Source organism: Cricetulus griseus (genome assembly GCF_003668045.3).
Source record: "Cricetulus griseus strain 17A/GY chromosome 1 unlocalized genomic scaffold, alternate assembly CriGri-PICRH-1.0 chr1_1, whole genome shotgun sequence".
NCBI classification, from domain to species: Eukaryota; Metazoa; Chordata; class Mammalia; order Rodentia; family Cricetidae; genus Cricetulus; species Cricetulus griseus.
Genome location: NW_023276807.1, coordinates 218,888,917 through 218,913,669, shown reverse-complemented (window position 1 = coordinate 218,913,669; position 24,753 = coordinate 218,888,917). Strand labels below are relative to the sequence as shown.

The 24,753-nt window shown below is 42.7% G+C and overlaps 1 protein-coding gene across 3 annotated transcripts in view; it reads right to left on the bottom strand.

Annotated features, from left to right (window-relative positions):
- The window catches only part of Pinx1 (PIN2 (TERF1) interacting telomerase inhibitor 1), a 64,318-nt gene extending 40,847 nt beyond the window's left edge, over window positions 1–23,471 (bottom strand). For 2 of the 3 annotated variants that reach the window (XM_027390347.2, XM_027390348.2), the window contains exons 1-6: window positions 23,332–23,471; window positions 19,976–20,085; window positions 18,237–18,329; window positions 16,396–16,474; window positions 12,376–12,468; window positions 7,085–7,161 (exon numbers count right to left, since the gene is read on the bottom strand). In XM_027390347.2, the coding sequence (XP_027246148.1) occupies window positions 7,085–7,161; window positions 12,376–12,468; window positions 16,396–16,474; window positions 18,237–18,329; window positions 19,976–20,085; window positions 23,332–23,350 (471 nt within the window). In that variant the 5' untranslated portion in view covers window positions 23,351–23,471. Of the gene's footprint in view, window positions 1–7,084; window positions 7,162–12,375; window positions 12,469–16,395; window positions 16,475–18,236; window positions 18,330–19,975; window positions 20,086–23,015; window positions 23,161–23,331 lie in introns of those variants that run through there. The other variant, XM_027390349.2, reaches the window with a different exon arrangement.
- Window positions 23,472–24,753: the final 1,282 nt, after the last annotated feature.

The window sequence follows — 24,753 nt, the reverse complement described above, 5'->3', positions numbered from 1 at the left end:
CTGACCTCACACTAACACCCTGGCCCTGAGAAATACATTGTCAGTGAATAACCACTGTGCTCAAGGCTCAGTGATCAGCTTTGTGCAGGTACCAGCGGATGAGGAAGATACTCAGGAGCTATAGGATACAACAAGGAAGCAGGCCCTGAGCAAGCTCCCCTTACCTTCCTTCTCCACTGTGGCAGAATCTCATATCCTGGCTATTTTGTGCTGTAAATAGGGATGGATTTTTTGGTCTTTATCACAGAACTGAGTGGGAGAGATGAGTAACAGCAAGAAGCAGCTATGCTTGTGCTGAGAGGCAAGGGCAGGAAGGCTGGGAATGCAGGCCTCCCCAGTCCCCAGCATATCCTCTCACCCCTACTCCCTGGAGGCTCTGGGAATTTCCTGCTACTTTTTAGGGTACCGGGAGATGCACTTCAGCAATGGAAGAAATTATTCCACATCGAGAATAAAATTTATAAGGCAAATTTGAAAAACAGGGGGGGTGTCAATATAAGATTGTATATGAAAATACTAAGGTACAAGAACTGAAGATTCTATAGGAAGTAAGCCAGAAAGTTGGGGCGGCAACGGGTGTGAGAAAAATTCTGTTTTTCATTGTGAGCTATTCCATGCAGTTTAACATTTCCACACCTATGGGTGATATTAACTTGATAAAAAAAAAAATAACAGCAAACATTCAAAAAGCCCATTCTATGAGCTGGCCACTGCTACAGATGCTATACAGGTGACCCCCTTCACCCTCACCCAGGCAGGGCAGCCCCTTACTGGTCCCCATTTAAAGATGAGAAAATGTGAACTGGGAGAAGATAAGTGATTGCCAACACCACTTGGACCAGGACTTAGCCTGTGTGAACCACAAAGTCTGGAGAGTTTAACTTTGAAGGTAGCCAGGGAAGGATAATCTCACAAATTATTATGTAGAAAGTTGTCGGATTTCACCTATGAATAAACCCAGACAGTCAAAACCGACATGAGTAAATAGCAAGCATTTATTTTCTCATCTCTAAAATCCTATACTTTTCTATCAACAACACAAAAACACTGCCTAAACAGCAAGAACAGCAGAAAAGAAAAAGTTGAGAAAAAAATTGCAGTCACACAAACTGTAGTTAAAAAATGACTAAGTTTCCTTGATATATGAATTTGTTGGAAAACCATTTATCAACAGCCTGTTTCTCTCTAGCAAGAGTCCCTCAAGCCGAGAGCCATGTCATTCCCCTTTGACTGATTAATTAGCCAATCAGGGGACATTTTTCATTGTGAGGCATGATGGTTTATTGCAGCTAATGTTTGGTCTCTAATGGCGACATATTAAAGCCAACTCGGCTATTTTAGCCCCGTGGAGTGACCAAAAGGAAAGGATAGGAGATAAATCAAGAGTGCCCTTCAGTTTCCCTTCAGTCCTTAACAAAACCCCCAAGGAGCAAATGGCTAGAAGTGAGCCTCTACCAACAAAGAGAAAAACATATAAAAGAAAGGCGTAACTGCCTTCAACCCAAGGTAGACCTTTCTGTTTCTGAGAAGCAGTAATTTATCCTTTGTGATTAACAGAACGGATACCTAAAAGTCAATAGCTTGATCTTCCTTTTACCACAGGCTGGGCTCGATAGGAAAAACGGCTCTGCAATGTTTCTTGCTCACTGCAATGATTTCTCCTGTGCTCTGGATTCAGAGCTAGGAAGTACCCCCAAGGTCAATTCTACCCATCACATCCTACTCCTGCCATACAAACCCTGAGCCACAAGGTCCAAGGGTCTCCTCCATCCTTAGGCCCTTGGCAGGCAATAACACACAAGGAAGCAGAAGTTCAAATGCAAAGGATCCAGCTGTTCATATCCAGAAGACAACATGCTTAATACAATGATGGATGAAGGAAGCAGCAGGCTATGCAAGTCCACACACAAGCATGGAAAACTACCCACTTGGCTTCCCAGTAAAGCCAAAGACACAACTAGCAGTCTACAAGAACAGACACAAAAGTGTTCTGCCTGTTTGGAGAAGAGTATTTACTGCCATCACCTCAGCAAGGGAGATGCAGTTTTATGCATCTTAGAATCTTGACAGTTTCCTTCATTCCCTTAACTCAAAGACTACTCAGTCACACTGGCAAGCACAGGAGTTTGAGGTCTTTTCTGTACCAGAAGCACAGCAGCCTGTACTCCTAGTTCTCTGTAGCTTTTCCTGCCATTAGCAAGAGCAGGGTCTCCATGTGGGTGTTGGGTTTCTCGGTGCAGCAGTTCAAGGGGGAGGACTTCAAGCAAATGTTCTTGTTCATACAGCTTCTGAAGCCCCAGAGCATCCCTACAGCCAGTCTACTGGCTGTCAACAAATCAAAGCTACCCAAGGACAGCTGGCCTCCACTGTCTTAGGAGGAGGTGACAAAAGTGAACACGTAAGAGCATGTGGAATGGGATGCATTTGTGGCCCTCAGTGGCAAACAGAATCATTACCAGAACATATAATTTAGCACTTACTCATAAACTAGTAATATCGAGACAACTACCTTATCCTCAACACTCATTGTCTTGAACAACCATTCAAGATCTTTCAATCCACCCTTTGGAAAAAAGAAGGTAAGTGGACAAAGCCCAGTTGTCCACTATGAGAAACAAGAAAAATCAAGTAATGGTTGCTGGCAGCTCAGGAAAATATGAAACACCTTGGATACCAGCAGCAAGTCACACAGGGTGCTTGTCCTCCAGAATCAAAGCTTTTGATCACTCTTACCTGTACAATACTTCCAGCTGGAAAAAGACCACAGCTGCATCCTTAGCCACTAGCCAGTGGTCAGTCTGGGTTACTTCACTCCCTGAGCAGCTGTCTCCACAGACTCCCCATCATCTCCAGACTCCCCATCATCCCCACAAACTCTCTTTTGTGCTCACCTGCAAACCACACCCAATTCTGCTACTTGTTCCAGTGCACAACATACATCCCAGAAACCTTTTTCATGAATTATGACACCCAGGCCTGAAGGCAACCAGCCAGACTGCAGAACAAAGAAGCAAAAGGGAAAACCCTTTCACAGAAGCACCTGCCCACATTCAGACAGATGTTATGCTACAAGTCTTAACCTTGGTTAATTTGGGCTACATGTCCTATTCTCTAATGTAATGATTCAGTGAGACTTTACATATCTCACTAATTTATCTTCAAGAGGTAGAAAAGTTTGGACCAAATGTTCCAACTTAGACTATTTAAATCTGGATTCTGTTATCTATGGTCAAATAGTGACAATTATTACAGAAATCATTACTGATGAGAAGAATCAATTGTAGAATTCAAGTGTATTACGTTGCATGTTTATGGGCTTAAGCCAGATTTGCTCTAACTGAAAAGTTCTTAGCAGATCAGGAATGCCTGCCTTTCTGGTGCCCAGCTCTGCAGTGAGGACAGGGTGGGCATGACCAAAGTGGGCATAAGACGATAGAGAAAGGGAGAGGCACATCCTTCAACTACTTACCAAACTCAACCTAGCTCACTAGTACAGAATTATTAGCATGGAATCCAGAATGAATGGACAAACAAGCCTCCAATCCAAAGACATTTTAAGTAAGAACTATTTTAACATTCACTTTTCATATAAGAGACTAAGGTACTGCATCCAACCAGGAAAAAAAAAAAAAAAAAGAATGGTTTAAAATGCCCCATGAATCCAATTAAACTCAGAAAAGGGATCTATTTGAAAGCAGTTTTTAGATCTAATGATCAGCAAGACACAGAAAAATGGATGTGCAACATGAAATAGTGAACAGACTTCAAAGAAGTTGTGCAAAGAAAGTCATCATTAATTAGGTATTATAAGTGTACACAAGAAATGCAGGTTTCTAATTAAGTCAGGTCATATGGCGAAGACGAAGATAATTACTTGCCAAGAGCCTATGCCAGAGGCCTGTTGTTTAAAGAAACAAAGTGAGACTGTTAGTAACACATTTCCAACCCTCGATATGGTTTCAGAGTATTTTCTCTAGTGATAAGGCTGAATCAGGAAATAAGCTGGATGGAGGAAGGAAACTGGGAAGGTGGGGGAGGGAAAAAATGAGAGGGGGAACAAACTAGGGAGTATCAGGAAGTTCAACTAGATAGGAACTAATGGAATTTGTTTTTCAGTGTCTCCACTTCAATCTGCAAACTGTGGGACACACACACACACACACACACACACACACACACACACAGAGAGAGAGAGAGAGAGAGAGAGAGAGAGAGAGAGAGAGAGAGAGAGAGAGAGAGAGAAGACACTTTCCAACACCCTCCATTGAGAACATACACATAATTCCTAGCAGTAACAAGCTTCTCCTAAGAACCAGGTAATTTCGTTTTTTTCTTTTTTTGGTTTTTCGAGACAGGGTTTCTCTGTGGCTTTGGAGGTTGTCCTGGCACAACAACTCACAGAGACCCGCCTGCCTCTGCCTCCCGAGTGCTGGGATTAAAGGTGTGCACCACCAATGCCCGGCTAACCAGGTAATTTCAATTCAGTATATTGAGTCATTTCTTTGTTTCCATGGAGGATGCAGGTAGATCCAATTTAGGGAGCACTCACTTCAGATTCACTGTTTCTCAATTAATATAGCATCAAGCTGGGGAAAGGAAGAACTTGAAAACTGTGTATTTTCTAACATTTCTCTTGAGTAACTGGCAGCGTGTGACGTTCTTCATGCATTAAACAAGTTCTATTGAACAGTTAGATGCAGCCAGAAATTGTGCTCCTCCCAACAGCCTCTGCAGCTGGAAGAAATGCTAATTCCCATAAAGTCTGCAGAAAAGTCAAAGCAGAGATGCTTTAACTTCCATGGCAATGAGAAACAGGGACAGCTAGGAAACATTCTAGCCTGAGATATAACGTCTGAAGGCCAATTTTTTGACAAACTGTACTGATCTTCTAAAACATAAAGTAGCACAAGCAAGTATTTATTTGATAATCCCTTCTCAAGAGCCTGCTATGGACACCAGCAGATGGCACCTGACATAGAGGGCAGGTTGATGAATATCTCCTAAAGGAAAAGGTATTTCTAATACCAGTCCCATAGTTATACAAGGCACCATTTAAAAAATATTTAACAACTAAAGCCCAATTTTAAAAAGAGGAAGTACAATGAAATTTTTATTTACTGAACCCCTACCATGTGCCATATTGGATGCAGCACAAGCTGGTAACCTAGAACTGGATATAAAACAAGTCTTTTGTCTTTTAAGTTGTTCACTGTCCTGCCTACATGTACTTGACAGATGAAAAAGTCCACATGTACAATACAGTAGATAGATTTCTTTACTAGATACAATGAAATCATTAGGCACAATGTTTGGCAAAACATAAATTCAAGCCAATGTTGCTATGAGGGTCAAGGGAGGAAAACACAATAATCCAACTTAGAAGAGGAGCCAAAAGAAGTATTTTCAAACCAATCTGATCAAAGGCCTTTTGCCCTTGGCTGTGCAGACTATTGTAAGTTACATGGTAAGGTTTCTTAGCAACACTAAGGAGGTGCAGCTGGACCCAGAACTCAAAGACAAGTCCAACATATATCCAAGACAGAAGGACTCTGCATAGGGAAACATTTGTTTGCTGTCCTTAGCACAGCTAGATAGATTGTTTTCTGAATGCATGTGGCTGTACATATGGGCCTATCTTCTTAGTGTGGAAGTGGATAAATAACACCCAGATACTCCACAGACAGGCAGATTTCAGAATCTGCAGGCTAGCAAGCTCCACTGGTGACTGTGTGACACCTGGAGGTTTGTGAAGGCCAGCCACATGGTGACAGTGGAGCAGCTCTCTTGGTACAGCTATGTTTCAAGGCTTCTCTGGTGTTCATAACCCAGGTTCCATATAATACTTCAGTAATCACCTGGATCAGCTACAAAGACTGAAAACAAATTCTTAGTCATATAAGCGTGCGTGTGTGTGTGTGTGCGTGTGCGTGTGTGTGTGTGTGTGTGTGTGTGTACGTGTGCGCACGCGTTCACGCGCATGTCTGTGTCTGTATGCATGTATGTTCACGAATGTGTACAGATGAACAGAAGCCTGAGGTTGACTTTAAGTGTCTTCCTCTATTCCTCTTCACCTTATATAGTGAGGCAGAGTCTCTCATTCAGTTTTCTGTCTCAGGCAGTCTGACTATCCAGCACAGCTCAGAGATTCCCTGTGGCATGTGTCACCTTCCCCACCCCCATGCTACCTCCTAGCTGTAATTACGGGTGGGCTACCTGGCTCTTTCTGTGGGCTCTGGGGATCTTAACTCTACTTATCTATTGTGTCATTTTCTCTAATCTAAAAAAATTAATTAGTAAATTAATTAACTGTTTTCTTCCACTATCAGAACACATCAACACTAAGGACAGACCACTTTCCACATAATGCAGCAACCACGAGTCTCAGCAGGTCATTGGGAGCCCTATAAAACAGCTTCCTCCATGCTTATCCTGCTTAAAGAGTGGCACAGAGTGGGGCTAGGATACCTAGGAATCCAGCCTTAACCTACAAAGGAAAATTGCTTAAAGCAAGTCTCTCATAGATAACTCTCCAGTTTCTAAACATAATATTGAGTAACAAATATCTACTACCCTCGGAAAAAGACACCTGCCAGTCTGGGAAAATGCTAGAGATTAATAAAAGTTGTCTTTCTGTTCTATGGTCACCATGGACCTTGGCCAGGAACCAATAAAGGAACATAAACATGACACACCAGGTTCACTGAGGAATTGTAGTTAGCTATATAGTCCAGGTTTAGTTAGATAAAATAAATTTCATTATTTCCAGAAATCCAGCTAAAATATCTAGTGTTTTCACATAAAAATGACATACAGAGCTGTCTCTTACATTTGGAAATAGTGCAAAAGTTTTGTGCAATATACAGCCCAATGGACTCATTAGGGTTATGAATTACAGGTTCATTTGTCTCCTCCAGTTTTAAAACAAGCCATAATGTACAATGGAGGGTGTGCCCACTGCCTACCCTGCTCCCAGTGGCTAAGGGTGGGAGTGGGGGGGGGAAACAGTTGTCTGTAAAGTTTCTATACCCTTGGGAAGAGACGGAATGAGAATACACAAACAGCATCACAAACTGGAGCTGGGTACCTGAGCAGTCTTCTGGTTCTTTCTTTTCCCAAAAATGCAGTCCAGGTCGGTTTCGCTCCGGGAGGACAGATCCTTCCCTAGAAAGAACACAGAGCTTTTCAGTAAGACCATTCATTTGGAAATGGGAAGCACAAGTAGAAATATGTCACTCCTGAAAGACAGAAGGCTGATAGCAGAGGTTCGGCTGTTAAGTCTAACCCCCTCACATTACAACTCGGAGCGCAACACAGATCACAATTAAAGCTTCAGTGACTGTCTCAGGACCAGAGCTGTCAGTCCCTTCCTGATTACAAACCACCTGGCACATGGATTGCACAGAAAGCTTCACTTAGAAGTGACCCTCCTGCTTGCTTTGTCATGATGATGGGACTTATGGGTTCCTGGGTTCACTATCTGCAAAACAATTCCATTACCCTTCAAGAGAAACAGTGATTAGTACTGAGGTTGCAAAATGCAGAACTGAAAATTCTAATAGGCACAAAATCTCAAACCCTTTAAATACTCACACATTTACTAATTTTTGTCACACAAGATCTCAATAATAACTAAGTGAAACTTAAAAAGAATAAAAGCAAATCAAACCTTAGTTTCTCTTTTTAAAATCTTACTTGTTACAGCTCTACCAGTTAAATAGAAAGTCACATGGTGGCAACAGGGAAATAAATGGCTCTGCTAAGAGCAGTGGCCGAAGAATCTATGATTCCTATTTTAAAAACTAACTCTCAATTTCAAACCCACAAACCACTAATTTAAAATTCACTTTGGAATTTCTACTTCTACCCAACAGTACCCTGTGAGCAGTCAGCCAAATCCATTCCCATCCATCACCTTCAAGGAAAGTGCATCTGAAAACTCAACTCTCCGTGTGAAGCCTGCTAAGCTTGGGAAGAGAGGTCGGTCACATACAGGAATCTGGATTTCTAGCTGGAAGCCAAGTTCCAGTCACCAGCTCACTAGTCTTGGTTTTCTGCCACAAACTGACTTGACAAAGTAATGTCATGACCTAGAAGGTTCTGGTTCACCGATTAGCACTGGGGCATTCAAATATGACACTGCTCAGTGACTCCATGAAATTGAAAAAACAAAACACCCTTCCATTTGATGCAAAACCAGGTGCCAGAACCAGTTTCAGGGGCAGTGGTACTGGAATAGATGGTGCAGTTGGCACAACTGTTCCTGAGGGATCGGAAGGTTCCCAATGTTGCTTTCCTCCCACCAGAAGCCAATGCTAGCACCCCTGATTCATCAGAACCCCCATTCAAAAAGCCCATGGAGAATCCACCTAAGAACAGAGCCATGCTTGTTACAAACAGTAGCACAGGCAATAAAACCAGAGGGTAGCAAAGACAACTTGCAGTGGCAGCAGTAAGAAGGTAGAAACCTATTCTCGGCTGTCCAGTGCAATCCATTTCTTTCTTGCCAGCACATTCACTGTGGTCGTTGTATCCCAGAAAAGAGAGTCAGCTTCACTTGGTTTAGAATGAGCATCAGAAACCAAGAGTGATGATGAAAACTGTAATCCAAGTACTCAGTAAGCAAAGGCAAGAGAGATCAAGTATTCTAAGCCAGTGTGCCACACAGTGAAAGAAACCCCAACATCAAAGCAAACAACCCCCCCAAAATCATTAACCAGCTCCCCTTAACTCAGTCCCTAAAAAGAAGAGCTATTCTAAAAGAAACACAAATTCATACCTCTTTTTATAACAATTTCACTAAATGCAAAAGGTCAAAGGAGAGAACACAGGGCCACAATTCACAACCAGTATGTGAAAAAATGAACACACTGAGATTCAAAACAAATCTTAGATTCAAAGGGAAGCTGCCAAGCCAGTAGAAGTGTTCAATAGAGGTGCTGGGGGTTTCTAGAGTTCTGGTGTGGATTCTTGGGTCAGAAATTTCTATCCTCTAGCAAAGTTCACTTAAGTGATTGTAGAAACCAGGGCTGTACAGGACTTGCTGTGGATTTAATCTACAAAACAAGAACCCAGTGAAGAAGAAATGAGAGTCACAGTCCATTAAAAAAGAAACCTGTAAGTGGTGAAATAGAAAGACGGTGGGATTTTGGAATTAGGAGTCAACTAATGGTCCTGGTTGAATCATTTATAAGCATTATGAAATTATGACCACTCCTGGGTGACATACACATAGTAAAAATTAACTTTGAAGGCACAGTAGCTTTAGAACTATGGTAAAACCACAGCAAAGACTGTTGACAAATTTAGATCTTTGACAAAAGAGCAAACAGAAAAACTGAAGAAGGCAGAAAACAGCTGTGGCTATTCTAGCTTAGCTAAAACTGCATCTCAAGAACCAGGAAGAAAGGCTTCTAGGAGCCAAACAGATATAAGGAAGTCCATGCAAGGCTGGGTGTAGGGTTTCACAGAGAAATGCTGTATTTAGCACAGCTTTGGCTATTTAGCTATCAATCACGGTTATCAGGTTTTCCAGCTAGTCACAGTGGTAACTAAGAGAAGGAATGTAACTCTCAGAGTCAACAAATGCCAACTGCACCCTCCAGTCTGGCACCTGGGAAGCAAATATATTATAACACATAGATATAATATTGACGAAATACAGCTGTAGCCCAACCATAAAGAAATGCTGGGTTTAGTAAATATATTTGTAAATTAAAAAACAGGTTTATCTGGGTAGCTTCAGTTGCTTCAAAATTCATTTTCATAATTCAGTCAATAAGACTAAATTAAATACAAAAGCAGTGCCCCTTACAACCATAGTCTTACTGTGGGAGGAGCTAGATTTTAAACAAATATGGATGACAGTAGCTTAAAAATATAAAATTAATTATTTCAAATAAAAATTTATCAAGTAGAAGCTACATAAAGAGGTAACTATGCATCAGGACTAAAATGATTTTGGCAGAATTTAGGCAGTAGCAGATACCATTTGCTCTGCCAGGTATTTTGCAGTTTTTCTTTGAGACAGGGTCTTACTATGTAGTCTGGCTAGCATTGAACTCACTGTGTAGACCAAGCTGGTCGTGGAAGCAGAGATCTGCATGCCTCTCTGCCTCCTCAGTGTGGAGATTTAAGGTGTGCACCACCACGATGGCCAAGCCTTGCTCTGGGAAGGTCCTGAGCAGGCTGTAGAGATACCACCTTCCTACATTTTAGTTTTCTGGACACACAGGGATTTACCAAGTGACTCATCCTCATTAGCAAAGGGAACTAAAAACTTTCATTGTGAGCATTCAAGCTCCTCTTTCCACAAGGCTGGAAAAGCATGAGATCCATATGAAGGGTCATGTCTCACAAACCACAGAACAGAGTCTAGCTTGGCTTCATGGCAGCTTGCAAATATTCTCTTGTGTTACAGAAGAGGAAACAGAATTTGAAGGAAGGGAAATAGTTCGGGATGTGTCTGGGAAGGCAGCAGCCAGAAGCCAGCTTCCTCTGACCCAGACAGGCTCCTTTAGACAATCTAATAGTTCGTGGTTATCATTCACACCCAGAGACAAGACCAAGTGAAAAGAAACAGCTTTTAAGAAATGAAAGACTTGTAACACCAACTTCCACTGGACACTGCAGAAGGTGGTACCTGCTATTTCCTGTACTGTTTCACTCCTTTTTCTCTTCCTTTCTTATTCCTAGCCTTTGGGTCCTCTATTTCCTGATACCTCCTCTCCCCCTAGCACAATACACCTCTAGCTCTTTCTTCTCTGCACACCAACGCCTCCTTTCTTCACAAGCAAGGCTGATAAATATACAAACTCCATCATGAGAGAGAAATGAAGGCAGAATGCACCAAGCAGTTTGGCAGGGTCACCAGTAAGGGGGTGGCTGTGCTAGAAATAGCAAGCAAACATAGCCAGTATCCAATAGATTAGCGCAGCTTAGAGGGGTTTATCCTAACTTCAGCAAATGCTTCGGATGAAGTCAGGCATGCAGTCAGGGACTGAAGGACAATCAGAAGACTACATACATTAGGAAAGAAGGGAGAAAGGCTGCATGCATGTCATCCAAAAGTGAATTCCACTTGTGTGCTCTGCAATAGCCTTCTGCAGTGTCTCTAGTCTAATGAAAAAAGAAGGGCTGTTTAAGGGGCTACCATTCCTCACCTTCAAAGGACTAGGGGGACAGGAGTTTTCTGTCCTACAACAGGTTATGGTATAGTAGAGATAAGCCCTGGTTAGACGCCTCATAGGCTGCTAACAAGAGTGTTTGCCTGTGAAAAAGAAAGGGAAAGCACAAGGGAGCAATTAAAACCACATGTGGGGAAGGAAGGAGACTCCAGTTCTCCTCCCACAGAGCTCCTGAACTCAGGCTGCGCTTTTCACTTCTTCCAAGTGCAGTTCTACTTGTTGGGGTCCTGGCTCTGAAGGACAGCTACTATCAACAGTGTCCAGCCAGACTCTGTCTGCCACTGCTACTCCGGCAGCTTATCGGAGTTAAGCAATTCCCCAAATGCCAAGACCAAGGCAAAGAGAGATATGCCTTTCCTGGCACAGAGGCAGAAACAGACATCCCTTATGCCAAAGGACAATCAGATAGTGACTGGATGTCACAGAACAGTAACCATCGCACCTAGTATACACGAAGTACAACATGTAATAGATAGCTTGTGGCCATTCTGCAGAAACATCTGAGATTTGTTTACAGCAAGGTAAAGACTTCTCATCTGTACACGGCTGCCACCTAATGGCTACAGAGGACAGCTGCACTCACAATGAGCTACATGGGGAAGGTGGCCTAGGAAACTTATGGTGAGTGAGCAAGGCAGGGCTTACTGCCCAATTTCCAACTGTCCTGTTTCTCAACACCACCCTGGCCATGGCATGCCTATAGTGATACTCCATGAGATGCAGAGCTTGTGTGGACTATTACAAGGGTTACCTTGGGTCTGAGTCATTACAGTGAATATTTTTGATATAATTAATGAACCAAACTGTCAAAACAGGAACTATCCACCACAATTCCTAAGAACTGAAAAAAGTATAAAAGCTGTAAAATTGAAAAACAGAAATTTAAATTATTTTTTGATCTAGCTACACAGCATTCCCATTTTCTCTAAACAGAACATGGACTTCCATTCACAGCACAAACGGGGCCTGCCCAGTCTGAAGCCTCCTCTAGGTTCCTCTTGGCACCACTGCACCTCAATTTGCAATTTCATAAGATACCCAGAGCTGATGCAGATCAATCCGCCAGGCTGCCCAGAACTCCCTATTCAGAACTTCAAACAAGTAGCCAGTGCTGCAGTACTGGGCAGGCATCACAATGCCTCAGGAAACCCAGTGCCAACATATACTTCAACAAGTGAATGCCTGCTCTTACCTTTCGTGAATTTCATATAATGAACCCGGTTTTTGGAGTTTTTGGATTTTTCTTCAAGGCTAAAAGATTTCTTTTCCTTGTTGTCCGAGGAATCTTTAAAAGAAAAACATTAAATACCATGTAACTCATTCTCTTCATGGAAGGCTGAAGAGCTTTTTTATACAAGGTTTTACAGGTGAGTCATCATTTACTACTAAACTAGAGCCTTATAAAACCCTTGAAAAAGAGAAATGAAAATATGTCTTCATACTAAAATTTACACTTTACATATTCATGGCACTTATTCATAACAGTACAATACCAAGGTAATCCAAAAACCTTTCAATATGGCTGAGCTCACACTGACACAGCTTGATACTGGAATATAATTTAATCATCTGCAGTAAAGAGTGGTTGGTTGATTCCAACATGACCACTGAGTCACATCTTAGGTAGCCATGATCTCCCCCAGGAGTTCCTAGTAATTTCAAAACAGAGCATGAAGCAGAGCAGGCTAGGAATACTGTGAAGACAGGTGCTTCAGCTTTCTGACCATGCTCAGCATGGGTTAGTGAGAGTGCATCCCCTAAACCACTATGTTGTGTCTATCAGAGATGCTCTCAGGTTATGAGGCACCTTCTGAATATAAACATCCCTGTGGAAGGACACCCAGTCCGGATTGAGCTCAGGGGGTGAGTTTTTCTCTGGAGGTTCACAAGCATTTCTCCGAGCTGAGGGACACAATCCGCATGGCTCTCCTTCCCCACATGCCTTCATCCCACTTTAAGAGAGGCAGCTCCCAACCTGGGACCAATGAGAAACCCAAATATGGGTTCCCATAACCAGCCTCTCAGCTTATCAAGACACAATGCCAGAGATTTCCCTGTTTTATTTATGAGCATTTGTCAAAATTTACAATGCATTTTAATCCACTAATTACTATGTCAACTTAACCCAAAGGAAAGCATCTATATTGAGTGTTGAGGTCACTAGGAAACAAAATGTTCTATCTGTGCTATGGTAGAGAAATGTGACCAATTTAAAAAGGGTATAAAGCTGGTCATAGTGATGCTAATTTATAATCACAGTACTTGGGAGGGGAAGGCAAGAGGATCATGAATGTAAGGTCACCATGGACTACCTAATAAGACCCCAACTCAAAAGACAAACAAATACTTTAAAAAATTTAAGATTAAAAATATATTCACATACAGTGCAATGAGGTATGTGAAATGGAAAGGAATGATGAAATAGCCTTTCTGACACTACAGAGGTATATATTTGTATACTTCAGAGACAATGGACAACAAACTAGAAGGCATTTAGCATTCACTACAGGCATTTAGGGTTGTTACAAAAGTGTCAGATATAAATGTCATTTCCAGCATATAGGGCACATTTAAAAGTGATGGCATAATTTTCTTTAAAATGTCAGTATCTCCATGAACCAGAAATTTCATCCTTTGGAAATGTACTTGTGGCTTTGAAATCTTTTGGATGTTGATCTAGAAATGTATGATATGGCGTACTTTTCAAAATCCTTCCAGGGGATACATGAGTAGAAATTTGAGGGTGCTGTTTCAAACCTAACTTTGTATTTAATGATGTCTCAGCACCCCAGTTTCTATCCCAAAATATTTCAAATGAGTGGCAAAATATCAGAAAGTTAATATACAGATACCATGAGAAAGTGCCATCAAAATGCTAACGTGAACCCCTTAGGATTTGGCTAAGTGAGACAGGATAGCTTTTCCTATGTGTACACGCACCCATGCATACTTGAGGGGTTATATACTTGTTTGTGTAGATGTCTGCATGGGTGTGTAAGTGCGCATAGGCATGTGGAGGCCAGAGGATGATTCGAGACAGGGTCTATCACTGAACCCAGAACTCACTGATTGATTGGCAAGGGTGGCTAGACAATGAGCTCCAGGGATCTCTGCTCCCCCAGTACTGGGATTACAGCCACACACTAGTCTTTTTGGAATGGTTGGTGGGGATCTGAACCCTGGTCCTCACTCTTGTACAACAGGCATTTTATTGACAACTATGTCTCCAGCCCCTGCCCTCCTTTCTGTTCATGTACCATGGGCTGGCCATGAACTGACAATTTACATGAAGTTAGCACTGAATTTCTGATCCTTCTACCTCTTCCTCCCAAGTGCTGGGATTATAAACCTACTACACCCAAATGTGTGAAACAAGGTAACTTTTAAAAATGAAATTGAAAAGAACATTCTGATTTTTTTGTGTCCTACGAGAGGACAAAACAAAAGGTCTGCTTAACTAGAAGGCAAACAGTTTGAATTTACTAAGGGATCTTAACAACAGAAAGGAATACTAGGCTCCTATGCCATCTACCACTGAATGCAAACAATGCATGACTATAGTAAAAAATTAATGTGGATGAAGACATTGCCTTCAAAACAGGTGGCACAGCAGGAAAATAATCTGTTAGCTCTCCAGGTCTGTCCTGGGAGTAGGGAGGGTTTCCCTAAAAGGACTCTTCTGAAAGCGTCTTCGTCCTTCCAGTTCTGGATGGCAATGGAGTCACAAACAAGCTTCTCTAAATGCATAATCAGAGCTGCAGGGCTACTGGCCCCCTCTAGTGGTCTGGACAGGAGTTATCTGCAGGTTGGATGCTGCAGCTTTGACATCATTTAAAATACTCCCAGTTTGGGCACCAAGGAAAAGAAAGCCCATGGAAGATTAACCCTAGAGGAGGATGAAGAAGGCAAGTTTTGTCATTTGTGAAGTCAGTCACAGCCTTCCTGACAAACACCTTAGTCCTCTGTGTCTTCAGAATGCCCACTGCCTGCCCTTACTTAAACACTCCAGGAGGGGCTGTTGCAATGACACTGCCCAGCTTTGGCCATTAGTGTGGAACAAAGGAGGCCTGTCCTGAGTGAGACAAGGTCCTAACACTACTAAAATGTTACCTCTCACCTAGGAAACAATGATCATAACACCATCAGACTAGGGGAAAGGAAACCTCTTCTCTCTCCACGTAACCCATCCAAGATCTTTGTGAGGTCTTGGAGCAGATCAGTTCTTGGAATTCTGTGACCTGAAAGTTGCAAGCACTCCCTGAGGCACAAGGCACTAAGTGACAATAACAATGCTAAACCCAGGGCAAAACAGTTTTCTCTGACTAAGAACAAGGGTGTGGGCATCTCTGAGAAAGAACCAGGTTCAGAGGTCCATAAAGGCACTGGTCATAAAAGCATATCGTGCTTAGTGATACCCTAGTCATGACACTTAGATATCACCAGATACTCACTAAGGTGGACTCTCTGGTAGCCAAAGGCTATATCTGTCACTGTCACTCTGCAGCTAATTTTCATTTTAGTCTTTATGTAGTATTAATTACATATGCTGTATTTTATTTACTTATTTAATTTTTTTAGGGGTGTGTGTGTGGAGACAGGGTTTCTCTGTGTAGCTTTATAGACCAGACTGGCCTTGAACTCACAAAAATTTGCCTGCCTCTGCCTCCCAAATGCTGGGATTAAAAGTATGCACCACCACCACCCAGCATTGCTGTATTTTACTTAAGTTTGCTAGGAAGACAAGTAATGTTCACAATTTTTTTTATCATAACATGTGTGTAGCATATAGATATATTTAAAACCTATACAGTTGAAGAATTATAAAGTGAACCCCTTTGTCACTACTTCCAGGGTTAGACTACCAGCACTATCTAAAAGCATTCATGTGCCCCTTCTTAATATGCCCTGCTGCTTCTTCCCAGAAAACTAGGCATTCTTTGCTGTGGGGCACAGCTGTCTATGCTGCAGGACATATAGTCACAGTTCTGGCATTACCAGATAACTGTAACATGTCCATAGCTGTGACAATGGGAAACGTTTCTAGGATCAGCAAGATGGATCAGTGAGCAAAAGCTCATTCAATAATAGGACCATTAAAATATAAACAGAGTCAAGTATTGGTAACTGCTTCCATCACCTCAGCTCTTGGGTCTGAAAGGTCTATGGTGAAATGCGAGTCCAATGGGAGGAGCAGCAGTGTTAATGTCCTTACCTGCTGTTTCCTGACTGTGGCAAGTGTTGAGTGCTGCCAAAAGCTGGTTGAAGTCATCTTGGTGAGCAATCCAGTTGTCCTGGAAGCACCAAAAAGTATGAGAGGCAAGCCCAAAACTTACTGTACTGCTGACATAGACATATAACAAAAACCTGGCCATTAATATAAAATTATACATGTTTATTAAAATATTACTCTCTCTCTACTGTGGCACCTACAACTAACATCAAGCAATATTATTTAATAAATTTAACTGGATTAAAGAAATAGTATAAACTTGAAATAAGATTTAAGCAGAGCCATATAAAAGCTGGAGTGTCTAGGGAAAAGGTCAATAGCAGAATCCTTGTCTAGCATGTAGAGTCCCAGGTTTGGTCCCCAGCAGCACAAAGTCAACAAAATATAATTATATTTAGAGGAACCTGCTTGGAAGCTCAAACCTGTATTTCAAAAGTTTATGGCTCATCCACAGTTAAGTCAGAACAAAAACAAAGGCAATGTGTGTGCTAAATACTACACTAACGCAATATAAAATTAGTATTTTCTCACACAGAGAGACTATTGGGGACTGGAGATATGACTCAGCAGATAAGAGCACTGGCTGCTCTTGCAGAGGACACAGTTTCAATTTCCAGCACCCATATAGCAGCTCACATCTGTCTGTAACTCCAGTTCCAGATGATCCCATGCCTTCTTCTGACACCTATGGGTACTGTGAGCATGTGGTACAGACACATATGTACAGGTAAAATACCCATACACATAAAATAAAATAAATAAACCTGGGGGATGACATATACCATGGGCATGATAAAGACAAGGGCAGTGAGAGCATAGCTCTCCTCATTGCTCAACAGAACTTGGACTATTCTGCTAAATTCTAACTACTTGCGTCAGCAGCAACTTTACAGAACTCTATGGAAGGCCACCCCAAGTCTCTGAATCAATGAGTTCCTACTTGCAAGGTGTTCACTAATAATGACCTCTAAATAATACAAGCCAGTGGACATCAAGGTTTCTGCATATAACTTTACATAAGCATTTATTAAGAAAGCCTAAAAGATAAGGTGTACAAATAGGTTTACAGAACGCAATGCTTCTCCTAAGAATGTAAGTATAGAATGTTTTGTGTTTCTCAAAGCAGCATTACCATTAACCTTATAGAGACTCTTTCTTTGGTGGCTAAAATTTTAGCTGTTACTCAAAAAAATTTTGACTATTTTAGTCAGAGACACCAAATTACTCTAAGCAATTCTGTTTCCATAAAGTCATTCTCCCAGTTTGTTTGTTTGTTTTTACTGGATTCTGTTTGCTACAAGAGGTCAGGACAAAGCTCCCAGGTCTGACTCTGAATGAAAAGGAGCAGTGGGTACTAAACCTGAAAAGTCTGGCAGCTGCTGACTTGCAAGTGCAGAGTCTGTGTTCAACAGGACACGTGACTGAGGAACACCAACAGTCAGAAACAAGCCAGCTTTCCTCCATCACTTCCCACTCTCAAAGCTACCTGCATTAATAAGACAAACTAGTATTAGGACACAGGTAAAGATAAAAATAGGCTCTGTTCTGAAAGGAACATTTCTTTGAAAAAACTTTTTACAAAGTTCAGCTATAAAACAGGAGTGCCTTGCTAGGCCATAACTAAGTAAAGGATCCAGGAGGACAAGGCAACGGTGGTGTATGCAAGTCACAGGATGAGGAAAGCTAAACCAAGTGCTCTTATGTCTTTCTTCACTCAAAGTAGGTACCATACTTTTAATTAAAACCATTCCATCTACTTGCACAAATGTCAATTTATGCTGATACAACTCAACTCTGCAAAGAAAACATCAGAAGTCACTCACTTCATTATTGTTTGTAGCTCCAAGTCCCAGATTGTTATTTTTAACTTTAACTTTAATGTGTTCTGTGGCTCCTTGCTCCTGAGCTCCCAAACCCTGTGGATATTAAACAGAAAGAGATTAAATATAACCCCATCAACTACAAAGAGAAATTGTTGCTTTCTTTCTATTCAAAAAAGACACAGCCCAGAACAATGGTTCTCAACCTGTGGGTCACAATCCCTTTGAGGGTGGAACAACCCCTTCACTGGGGTCAGATATCAGATATCCTGTATATCAGATATTTACATTACGATTCATAACAGTAGCAAAGTTAATCACGAAGTAGCAATGAGATAATTTTATGATGGGGGTCATCACAAAAGGGGGAACTGTATATTAGGGTCACAGCATTAAAAAGGTTGAGAACCATTGGCCCAGAAGGTTCTGGAAGATAATGTCTGCAGCACCAAGGATGCATTCTTAATTGTGAATGCTGCCTCTTGAACCCAAGAACTAATACAGGGTCCATGAAGACATTGTGTAAAGTGCATATCTTGTGTATGTTCTGGAGTAGGGCACTGTTACAGCAAGTGGCAGAAGCCTACGGGAGCATGTGGAGCACATCACATTCTCTGTTACTTGATACTACAACATGACATCAAGAAAGAAAGTGGAGGAGCACTCCATGACCCTGGTTTCACCTTGCTCTCATTCCTAAGGTTGTAGGTCATAGGAATAGCAAGTACAGAGACTGTAAGTGAAACAGACCTTTATGGACTACAGGACATGGAAGGCCTCCAGGAAGGCTTCAGCTAGGTGAATGGGGAAAGAATATAAAAACAGAGATGGAATATCACAGGACCTTGAAAGTTGGAGCAAGATGTAGATTTTAGTCCTCGGAAATATCTTCAGCAAGGGAGCAACATGATCTAAAGTTCAGTTTGAAAGGCTCTTCTGGTTGTGGTATGGTGAAAGGACAGAAGGGAAATGGGAAGTGGCATTGCTTGAATGCTTGGGTAGTTAGCACCATCTTTGAAAGCCAGGGAAACATGGAAAAGAGAAGATTTTAGGGGACAAGAGATTTGTAATAAAAAATAATTTTGAGGTGGCCACTTAAGTATCACAGCTAGGAGGCACAATTCAATGCATGGTAGGTAATTAATGAGGTCACCCAAGCAGACTATACAAATCAGCTCCACAGCTCAAGAGTCTAGAGATAGAAGATGGCCATGATTTAGAGGTAGCTGATGTGATAAAGAACAAGGCGAGAGAAAGGGTAGTAATGCTACCACAACAAAGTTCCACAAAACAACCTTGTGGAGCACTGCTAAGGGTGAGGCAATTGAAGGATACCTTACACCCACTAAATTCAGCAAGAGCCCTGCAACCCTGACAGAAATAGGACATATAGTTTCACATTAAAAGCTTCACTATAGTGAGGAGTGGGTGGGTCATAAGGGATTCAAGACAGGATGCATCTACTCCAAAGGAAAATTAAGTACCATTCTTAGAAACACAAAACTGAAGCTGGAGTATGATTCATGTGTAATGAATTGAAAAATATCTAAGAAAGATATTACAGCAGGAACCAGAAGACCTGGTATTCATGTTCCAGTCTAATTTTACCACCTGGCCACAATTTAGTTCTCCAAAATCAATTACTGACCTAAAGCACAAAGTTCTCCCAGACTCTAAGAAGGTTATCTTCTGATTTGTGATCTACAGGCTTGGCACAAATACTTTAGAGTTTGATTCGATACCTTTCCTTTAGACCACCCCATCTTCTCAAGCATCCTCTGGCCAAACTTGGAATCATCATTGCTCCATGCAGTGTTTCTGGGATCCACAGTCCATTTCTGCTTCCGCCGAGCTGTAAATGAAAAGGCATGTCATCAGCAACCAGTCTTGAGTACATGCAAATCAGAACATGCTTGCATGTTAACAGGACACATTCAGTGTCCAAGAGGATAATAGAATCATTCCCCTGGTTTTCCCTGTAATTATACACTCCTGGCATATAAACTAATCTTGCAAAATTCAAAGCAAAATATTCCCTTTAAGAAAGAAAGCAAAATTGCTAGGTGGTGGTGGCGTATGCCTTTTATCCCAGCACTTGGGAGACCAGTCTGGTCTACAAGAGCTAGTTCCAAGACAGGCTCCAACGCTACACAGGGAAACCTTGTCTCAAAAAATCAAAAACAGAAAGAAAAAAAAGGAAAAGAAAGCATCCACATCCAGTCACTGGCAACAACCAAAGACCCTCTTGTAGCCACCTTCATACTCACTGGCAGCTGCAGCAACCACAGCAGCAGGTGCAGGCACCTCGATGCTCACTGCTTCATGTTGTAGGCTAAATGCTACCCATACATTAGATTCAATTTCCACAGTATCTCGATGAAGGCAGATACTCTTACCTTTCTATCTTTCAGATGAGAAGACCCGAGTCTAGGAGAATAATATCTGCCTAACATCTCCAAGTAAAACCCAAACCTTTTATACAAATCAAGGTTCCATGGATTTCAAAAGTTATTAAAGGGAAGGGTGAGATGGAGATTCATGTGGTGCTAAGCTAACCTTAAATTTGCTATATAGCTAAGGATAACCTTAAACTCCTGATTCTCCTGCCTCCACCTTCCATGCCCAGATCAACTCATCATATTCTTAATACACAACTTATGGAAAGTTAATTGTACATTATGATTAACAGCCAATATACCTCCCTTCTTAATAAAAATCACAGCGTATTCACTGAGCCTCCAGAATAATCAGTGGCACTTCACATTCTACTGCACTGTGGTGTTTATACCCATCTTCCATGTGTCCTGTTACTCTATATCCCTGAAGTATCATATTCAGTTCTTCATTCTTATGTTTCATTGCAAGAAGGAAAATAAGCACTTTGCATATAGCTAGCACCTGATAAAAATGTATGAGTATATGAAGGAATGAGAAAGAAGGAGAAAAAGGAAAGGAAGAAAAAAAAAGGAAGAAAGGAATGAATAGCTGAAATAAGGGAACTGCTTTGAATTGCATGGAAACTTTTCTCTGGAATTAATATAAATAACTGACAATTAAAAATTCAAGTTCGGGCTGGAGAGATGGCTCAGAGGTTAAAAGCACTTCCAGCAGTCCTTGAGTTCAATTCCCAGGCACCACATGGTGGCTCACAACCATCAACAATGAGATCTGGTGCCCTCTTCTGGCCTGCAGGTATACATGCAGGCAGAACACTATATATATAATAAATAAATCTAAAAAAAAGAACAAGTTCATCACTATAGTTTTGTTTGTTTCTCTGAGACAGTCTATCTCTGTAGACTAGGGTGGCCTTGAATTTGGTGGCAATCTCTAGTCTTAGCTCTACAAATGCTGGGGAAAACAGGCAGGAGCCACCACATTTGGCTTCACTCTTACAATTTTGAGGGAAAACTATGGCAGAAAAGAACCCACCAGGTCAATAAAACAAGAATCTAAACTTCCAAAGTCAACTGTGGCCAAGTAAGGAATCTGGAGGTCGAATGTTATTACTGCTCACCCATTGCACTCATGTAAGCACACTATCAACAGCCTCATAACCCAACTGAAAAATAACACAGCCCCTTGTCAAAGGGCTCACTGTCTTTTATGTAAAATCAATAGGGATCTTTACCTATATGTACCCTAGCAAAAACAAGAATCCCTTCACAGGCATGCAGGCAGAAGCAAACAAACAAAAAGAACAAAAACAATAAAACACCACAAACCAAACTGAGTTGGATTCAAATTTGCAGTGTTATGCCTGCGTGGGGTGGGGGTGGAGGGGAGCTGATCCAAAAACTTGTTTCACCTGGCTCAACAACCTGGTATATACTCAGCACACTATCTCACTAATGCACACAGTAAAGACAGTCGTATTAGCTGGTGGTCTGCATGTGTGTCTCCTCTGATGAACGTCTAGAGAATGCCTGCCGGGGTTGCTGACCATGGCTTGTAAGGAGCCTACCCATCCCATCAGAAATGCATCCCTGTCACATACTTACCCAAGATGCATTGCCATGCTATATAAGGAACTGGTTGCCAGGTCAGTTGTTCTCCCCTGTATACTACTGCTGACACTCCAATCTGTATTGATGCAATCACCTCACCAGGATTATTAAGCCTGGATGAGGCAGAAACGAGCCCCAACTTCATGTTAGTAGAGACCAGCTGAATTGCCTGGAAGAGGGTCGAATCAACTGATCTACCTAGAAAGGACGCTCTCCACTCCAACTATTGAGCTGCCTGCCCGATGTGCAGTATGCTCCATGAAAACAGAGTGGGGGCAAACTACAAACAGAGAACCCAGACTGGCACCGGGGATCAGGGTTGGCAGTAGGGTAGTGGGAGATGGGGAATAAGAATCACTAAAACATGCCTTGTTCTAAAATGCATAATATCATCTTTTAAAAAGAAAATATCTGTTTAAGCTCCTTAATAGCTTCACACAACTTCCAGGAAAAGTTAAAAGCCGGTTCTTAGTTAACATCACACGACTGCCTACTGGTGGCAAGAATTCATAGCTACACTTATTATTTATAAGTAAAAGTAGCCTCTAAGGAGGGGAATTTGTGGACTTCAAGTGTCAAAGACATAGAGGCAACGTCGCCTCAAACCACGGATACCCTCTCAATCTCGCTTGGAACCATTCAGCAGCAGCCTGCACTCCCGCCATGGGCTACTACTCAGTGTCTGACACTTGTAATGCTTCCGCTTTTCTTCTTCGGGTCCAACACAACTTGGCCAGTTGAATTTCAGAGCCTGAAGCGATGCTGCGGGACCCACCTTTCTGGAACCAACCTCCGGACACTTGAGCCCGGAGAAGTGAAAGAATCCTCCCAGGTGGCCACGATGGCCCGCGCAAGGGAAAGTCTGAGACTTGGTGTCCTGAACCTCAGAACGCACACGTGAACGTGCGACCCGAGCCTTTAGCACCAGGAACAGAGTCCCGGGGACATCGCTGTCTGTCCCGCGCCAGCCCGGCAGTCACTGCGGTCCCCACCCGGAGCTCGGACACTCCCCCCCCCCCCCCGCCCTGGGTACTTCGGTGGCCAGTGCCCGTCAACCCATCACTCAGTCGCCCAGCTCGGCCGACACTCACGCTCCGCCAGCATCGACATTGTCGCAAATCTGCCGAGCGCCGCCTCTGACCGGGAGCCCAGGGGTCTGAAGAGAGGATAAGATAGAAACCCTAGGCGCGCACGCCGGGTGGAAAGGGGCGCTGGGGGCGCATACTAGTGACGTCAGCTGTACGCGACTCGCTATCAACCACGTGAAGCTGAGGGGCGGGACCGCCTTGCAGGATTGAGAGATCCAGATTCGTTCTAGGGCTCGGCCGGAGCTTGTGGGACAAAAGCAATTCATAGTTTAACTCCGAAAATGGGTGTGCAAGCGCCCTTAGAGCTGTTCGGGGGTTCTGTCCTGGGGGCCTTTAAAGAGCTGGCGAGACAGCTGAAGAAGAAGGTTTTGGCACTATGGAAGGAAGCCTGTGCTCCTCACATTTTACCTCTGCTCATTGGGAATGCTGAGCGAGGAGGGAGGGAGAAAAAGCAGACACAGACATCTAGCTGGCAAAGGCAAATGAAGCACCATGTGTTTTTGTGCTCAACGGTGGAGAAATGTTAACTCTTCAAAGGTCTTCACTGTGACAAACTTAAATCCCAAAGGCCTTTCCCAGTCCCATTGTTAGATCTGCCATACCTGGCGTTTGCTGAAATCATCCTGCCACATTCTGCCGCGCCCACATTGCATCCCTTCTCCTCCAGACCTTTGACCTCAGCTATCCCCCAAGCTGTGTATTTGCTTTTTCCCTCTAGCTTCTCCCTCCAGGGTCCCTTTCTTTGCCAAGGCTTCCCTTCCCATCTAGACCTTAGCTCTTCTCACATCTTTGTTGTAGCCATGCCTTGAGCACTGGCCAGTGCGCTGTCCTTCACAGGGCTCTTCTTCATTTCCTCTTCTTGGGAAGGCCACGTCCACTTTTCATCAGACCCAACTACCCAACCCATGTAGACCGCACTGCAGTCAGTGCAGCCCTTCTAGGACGCAGTGTGCTGGGGAAATGAAGTGGTATTGTCTAATGGCTGTGGTGGGGCAACAACTCAGAACTGGGAGTCAACAGACCTGAGAATCGGAAGTGACTTTGCCCCCATCTACTTACCTGTAAGATGAGGAGATTGATAACACTCAGCTAAGAAGGGTCATGTGCTTGACCATGAATTATAAACAAGAAAGAAAAGGCCGGAGGTATGACACTGCAACTATGAGGCTAGGTTTGACCAAATCACCCCTTTAGAGCACCTGGACTGTGACCAAAAACCTTTCCAGTTTGCCCTTTCCTAGGGCCAGTGCTGCTGATCTAGATCACCACTCCCAAGGCCAGAAAAACGGTGGACTTCCAAGCAGGAGGGCACACAGGAGCATTTCCTCACACACGGTGAGGATACAGGCTTTATTGTATAGCCTCTCACTCCTCTCTAGAGGATCTCCTCAGGACAAGGAGGATTGGCTAATGCGTGGCATTCCC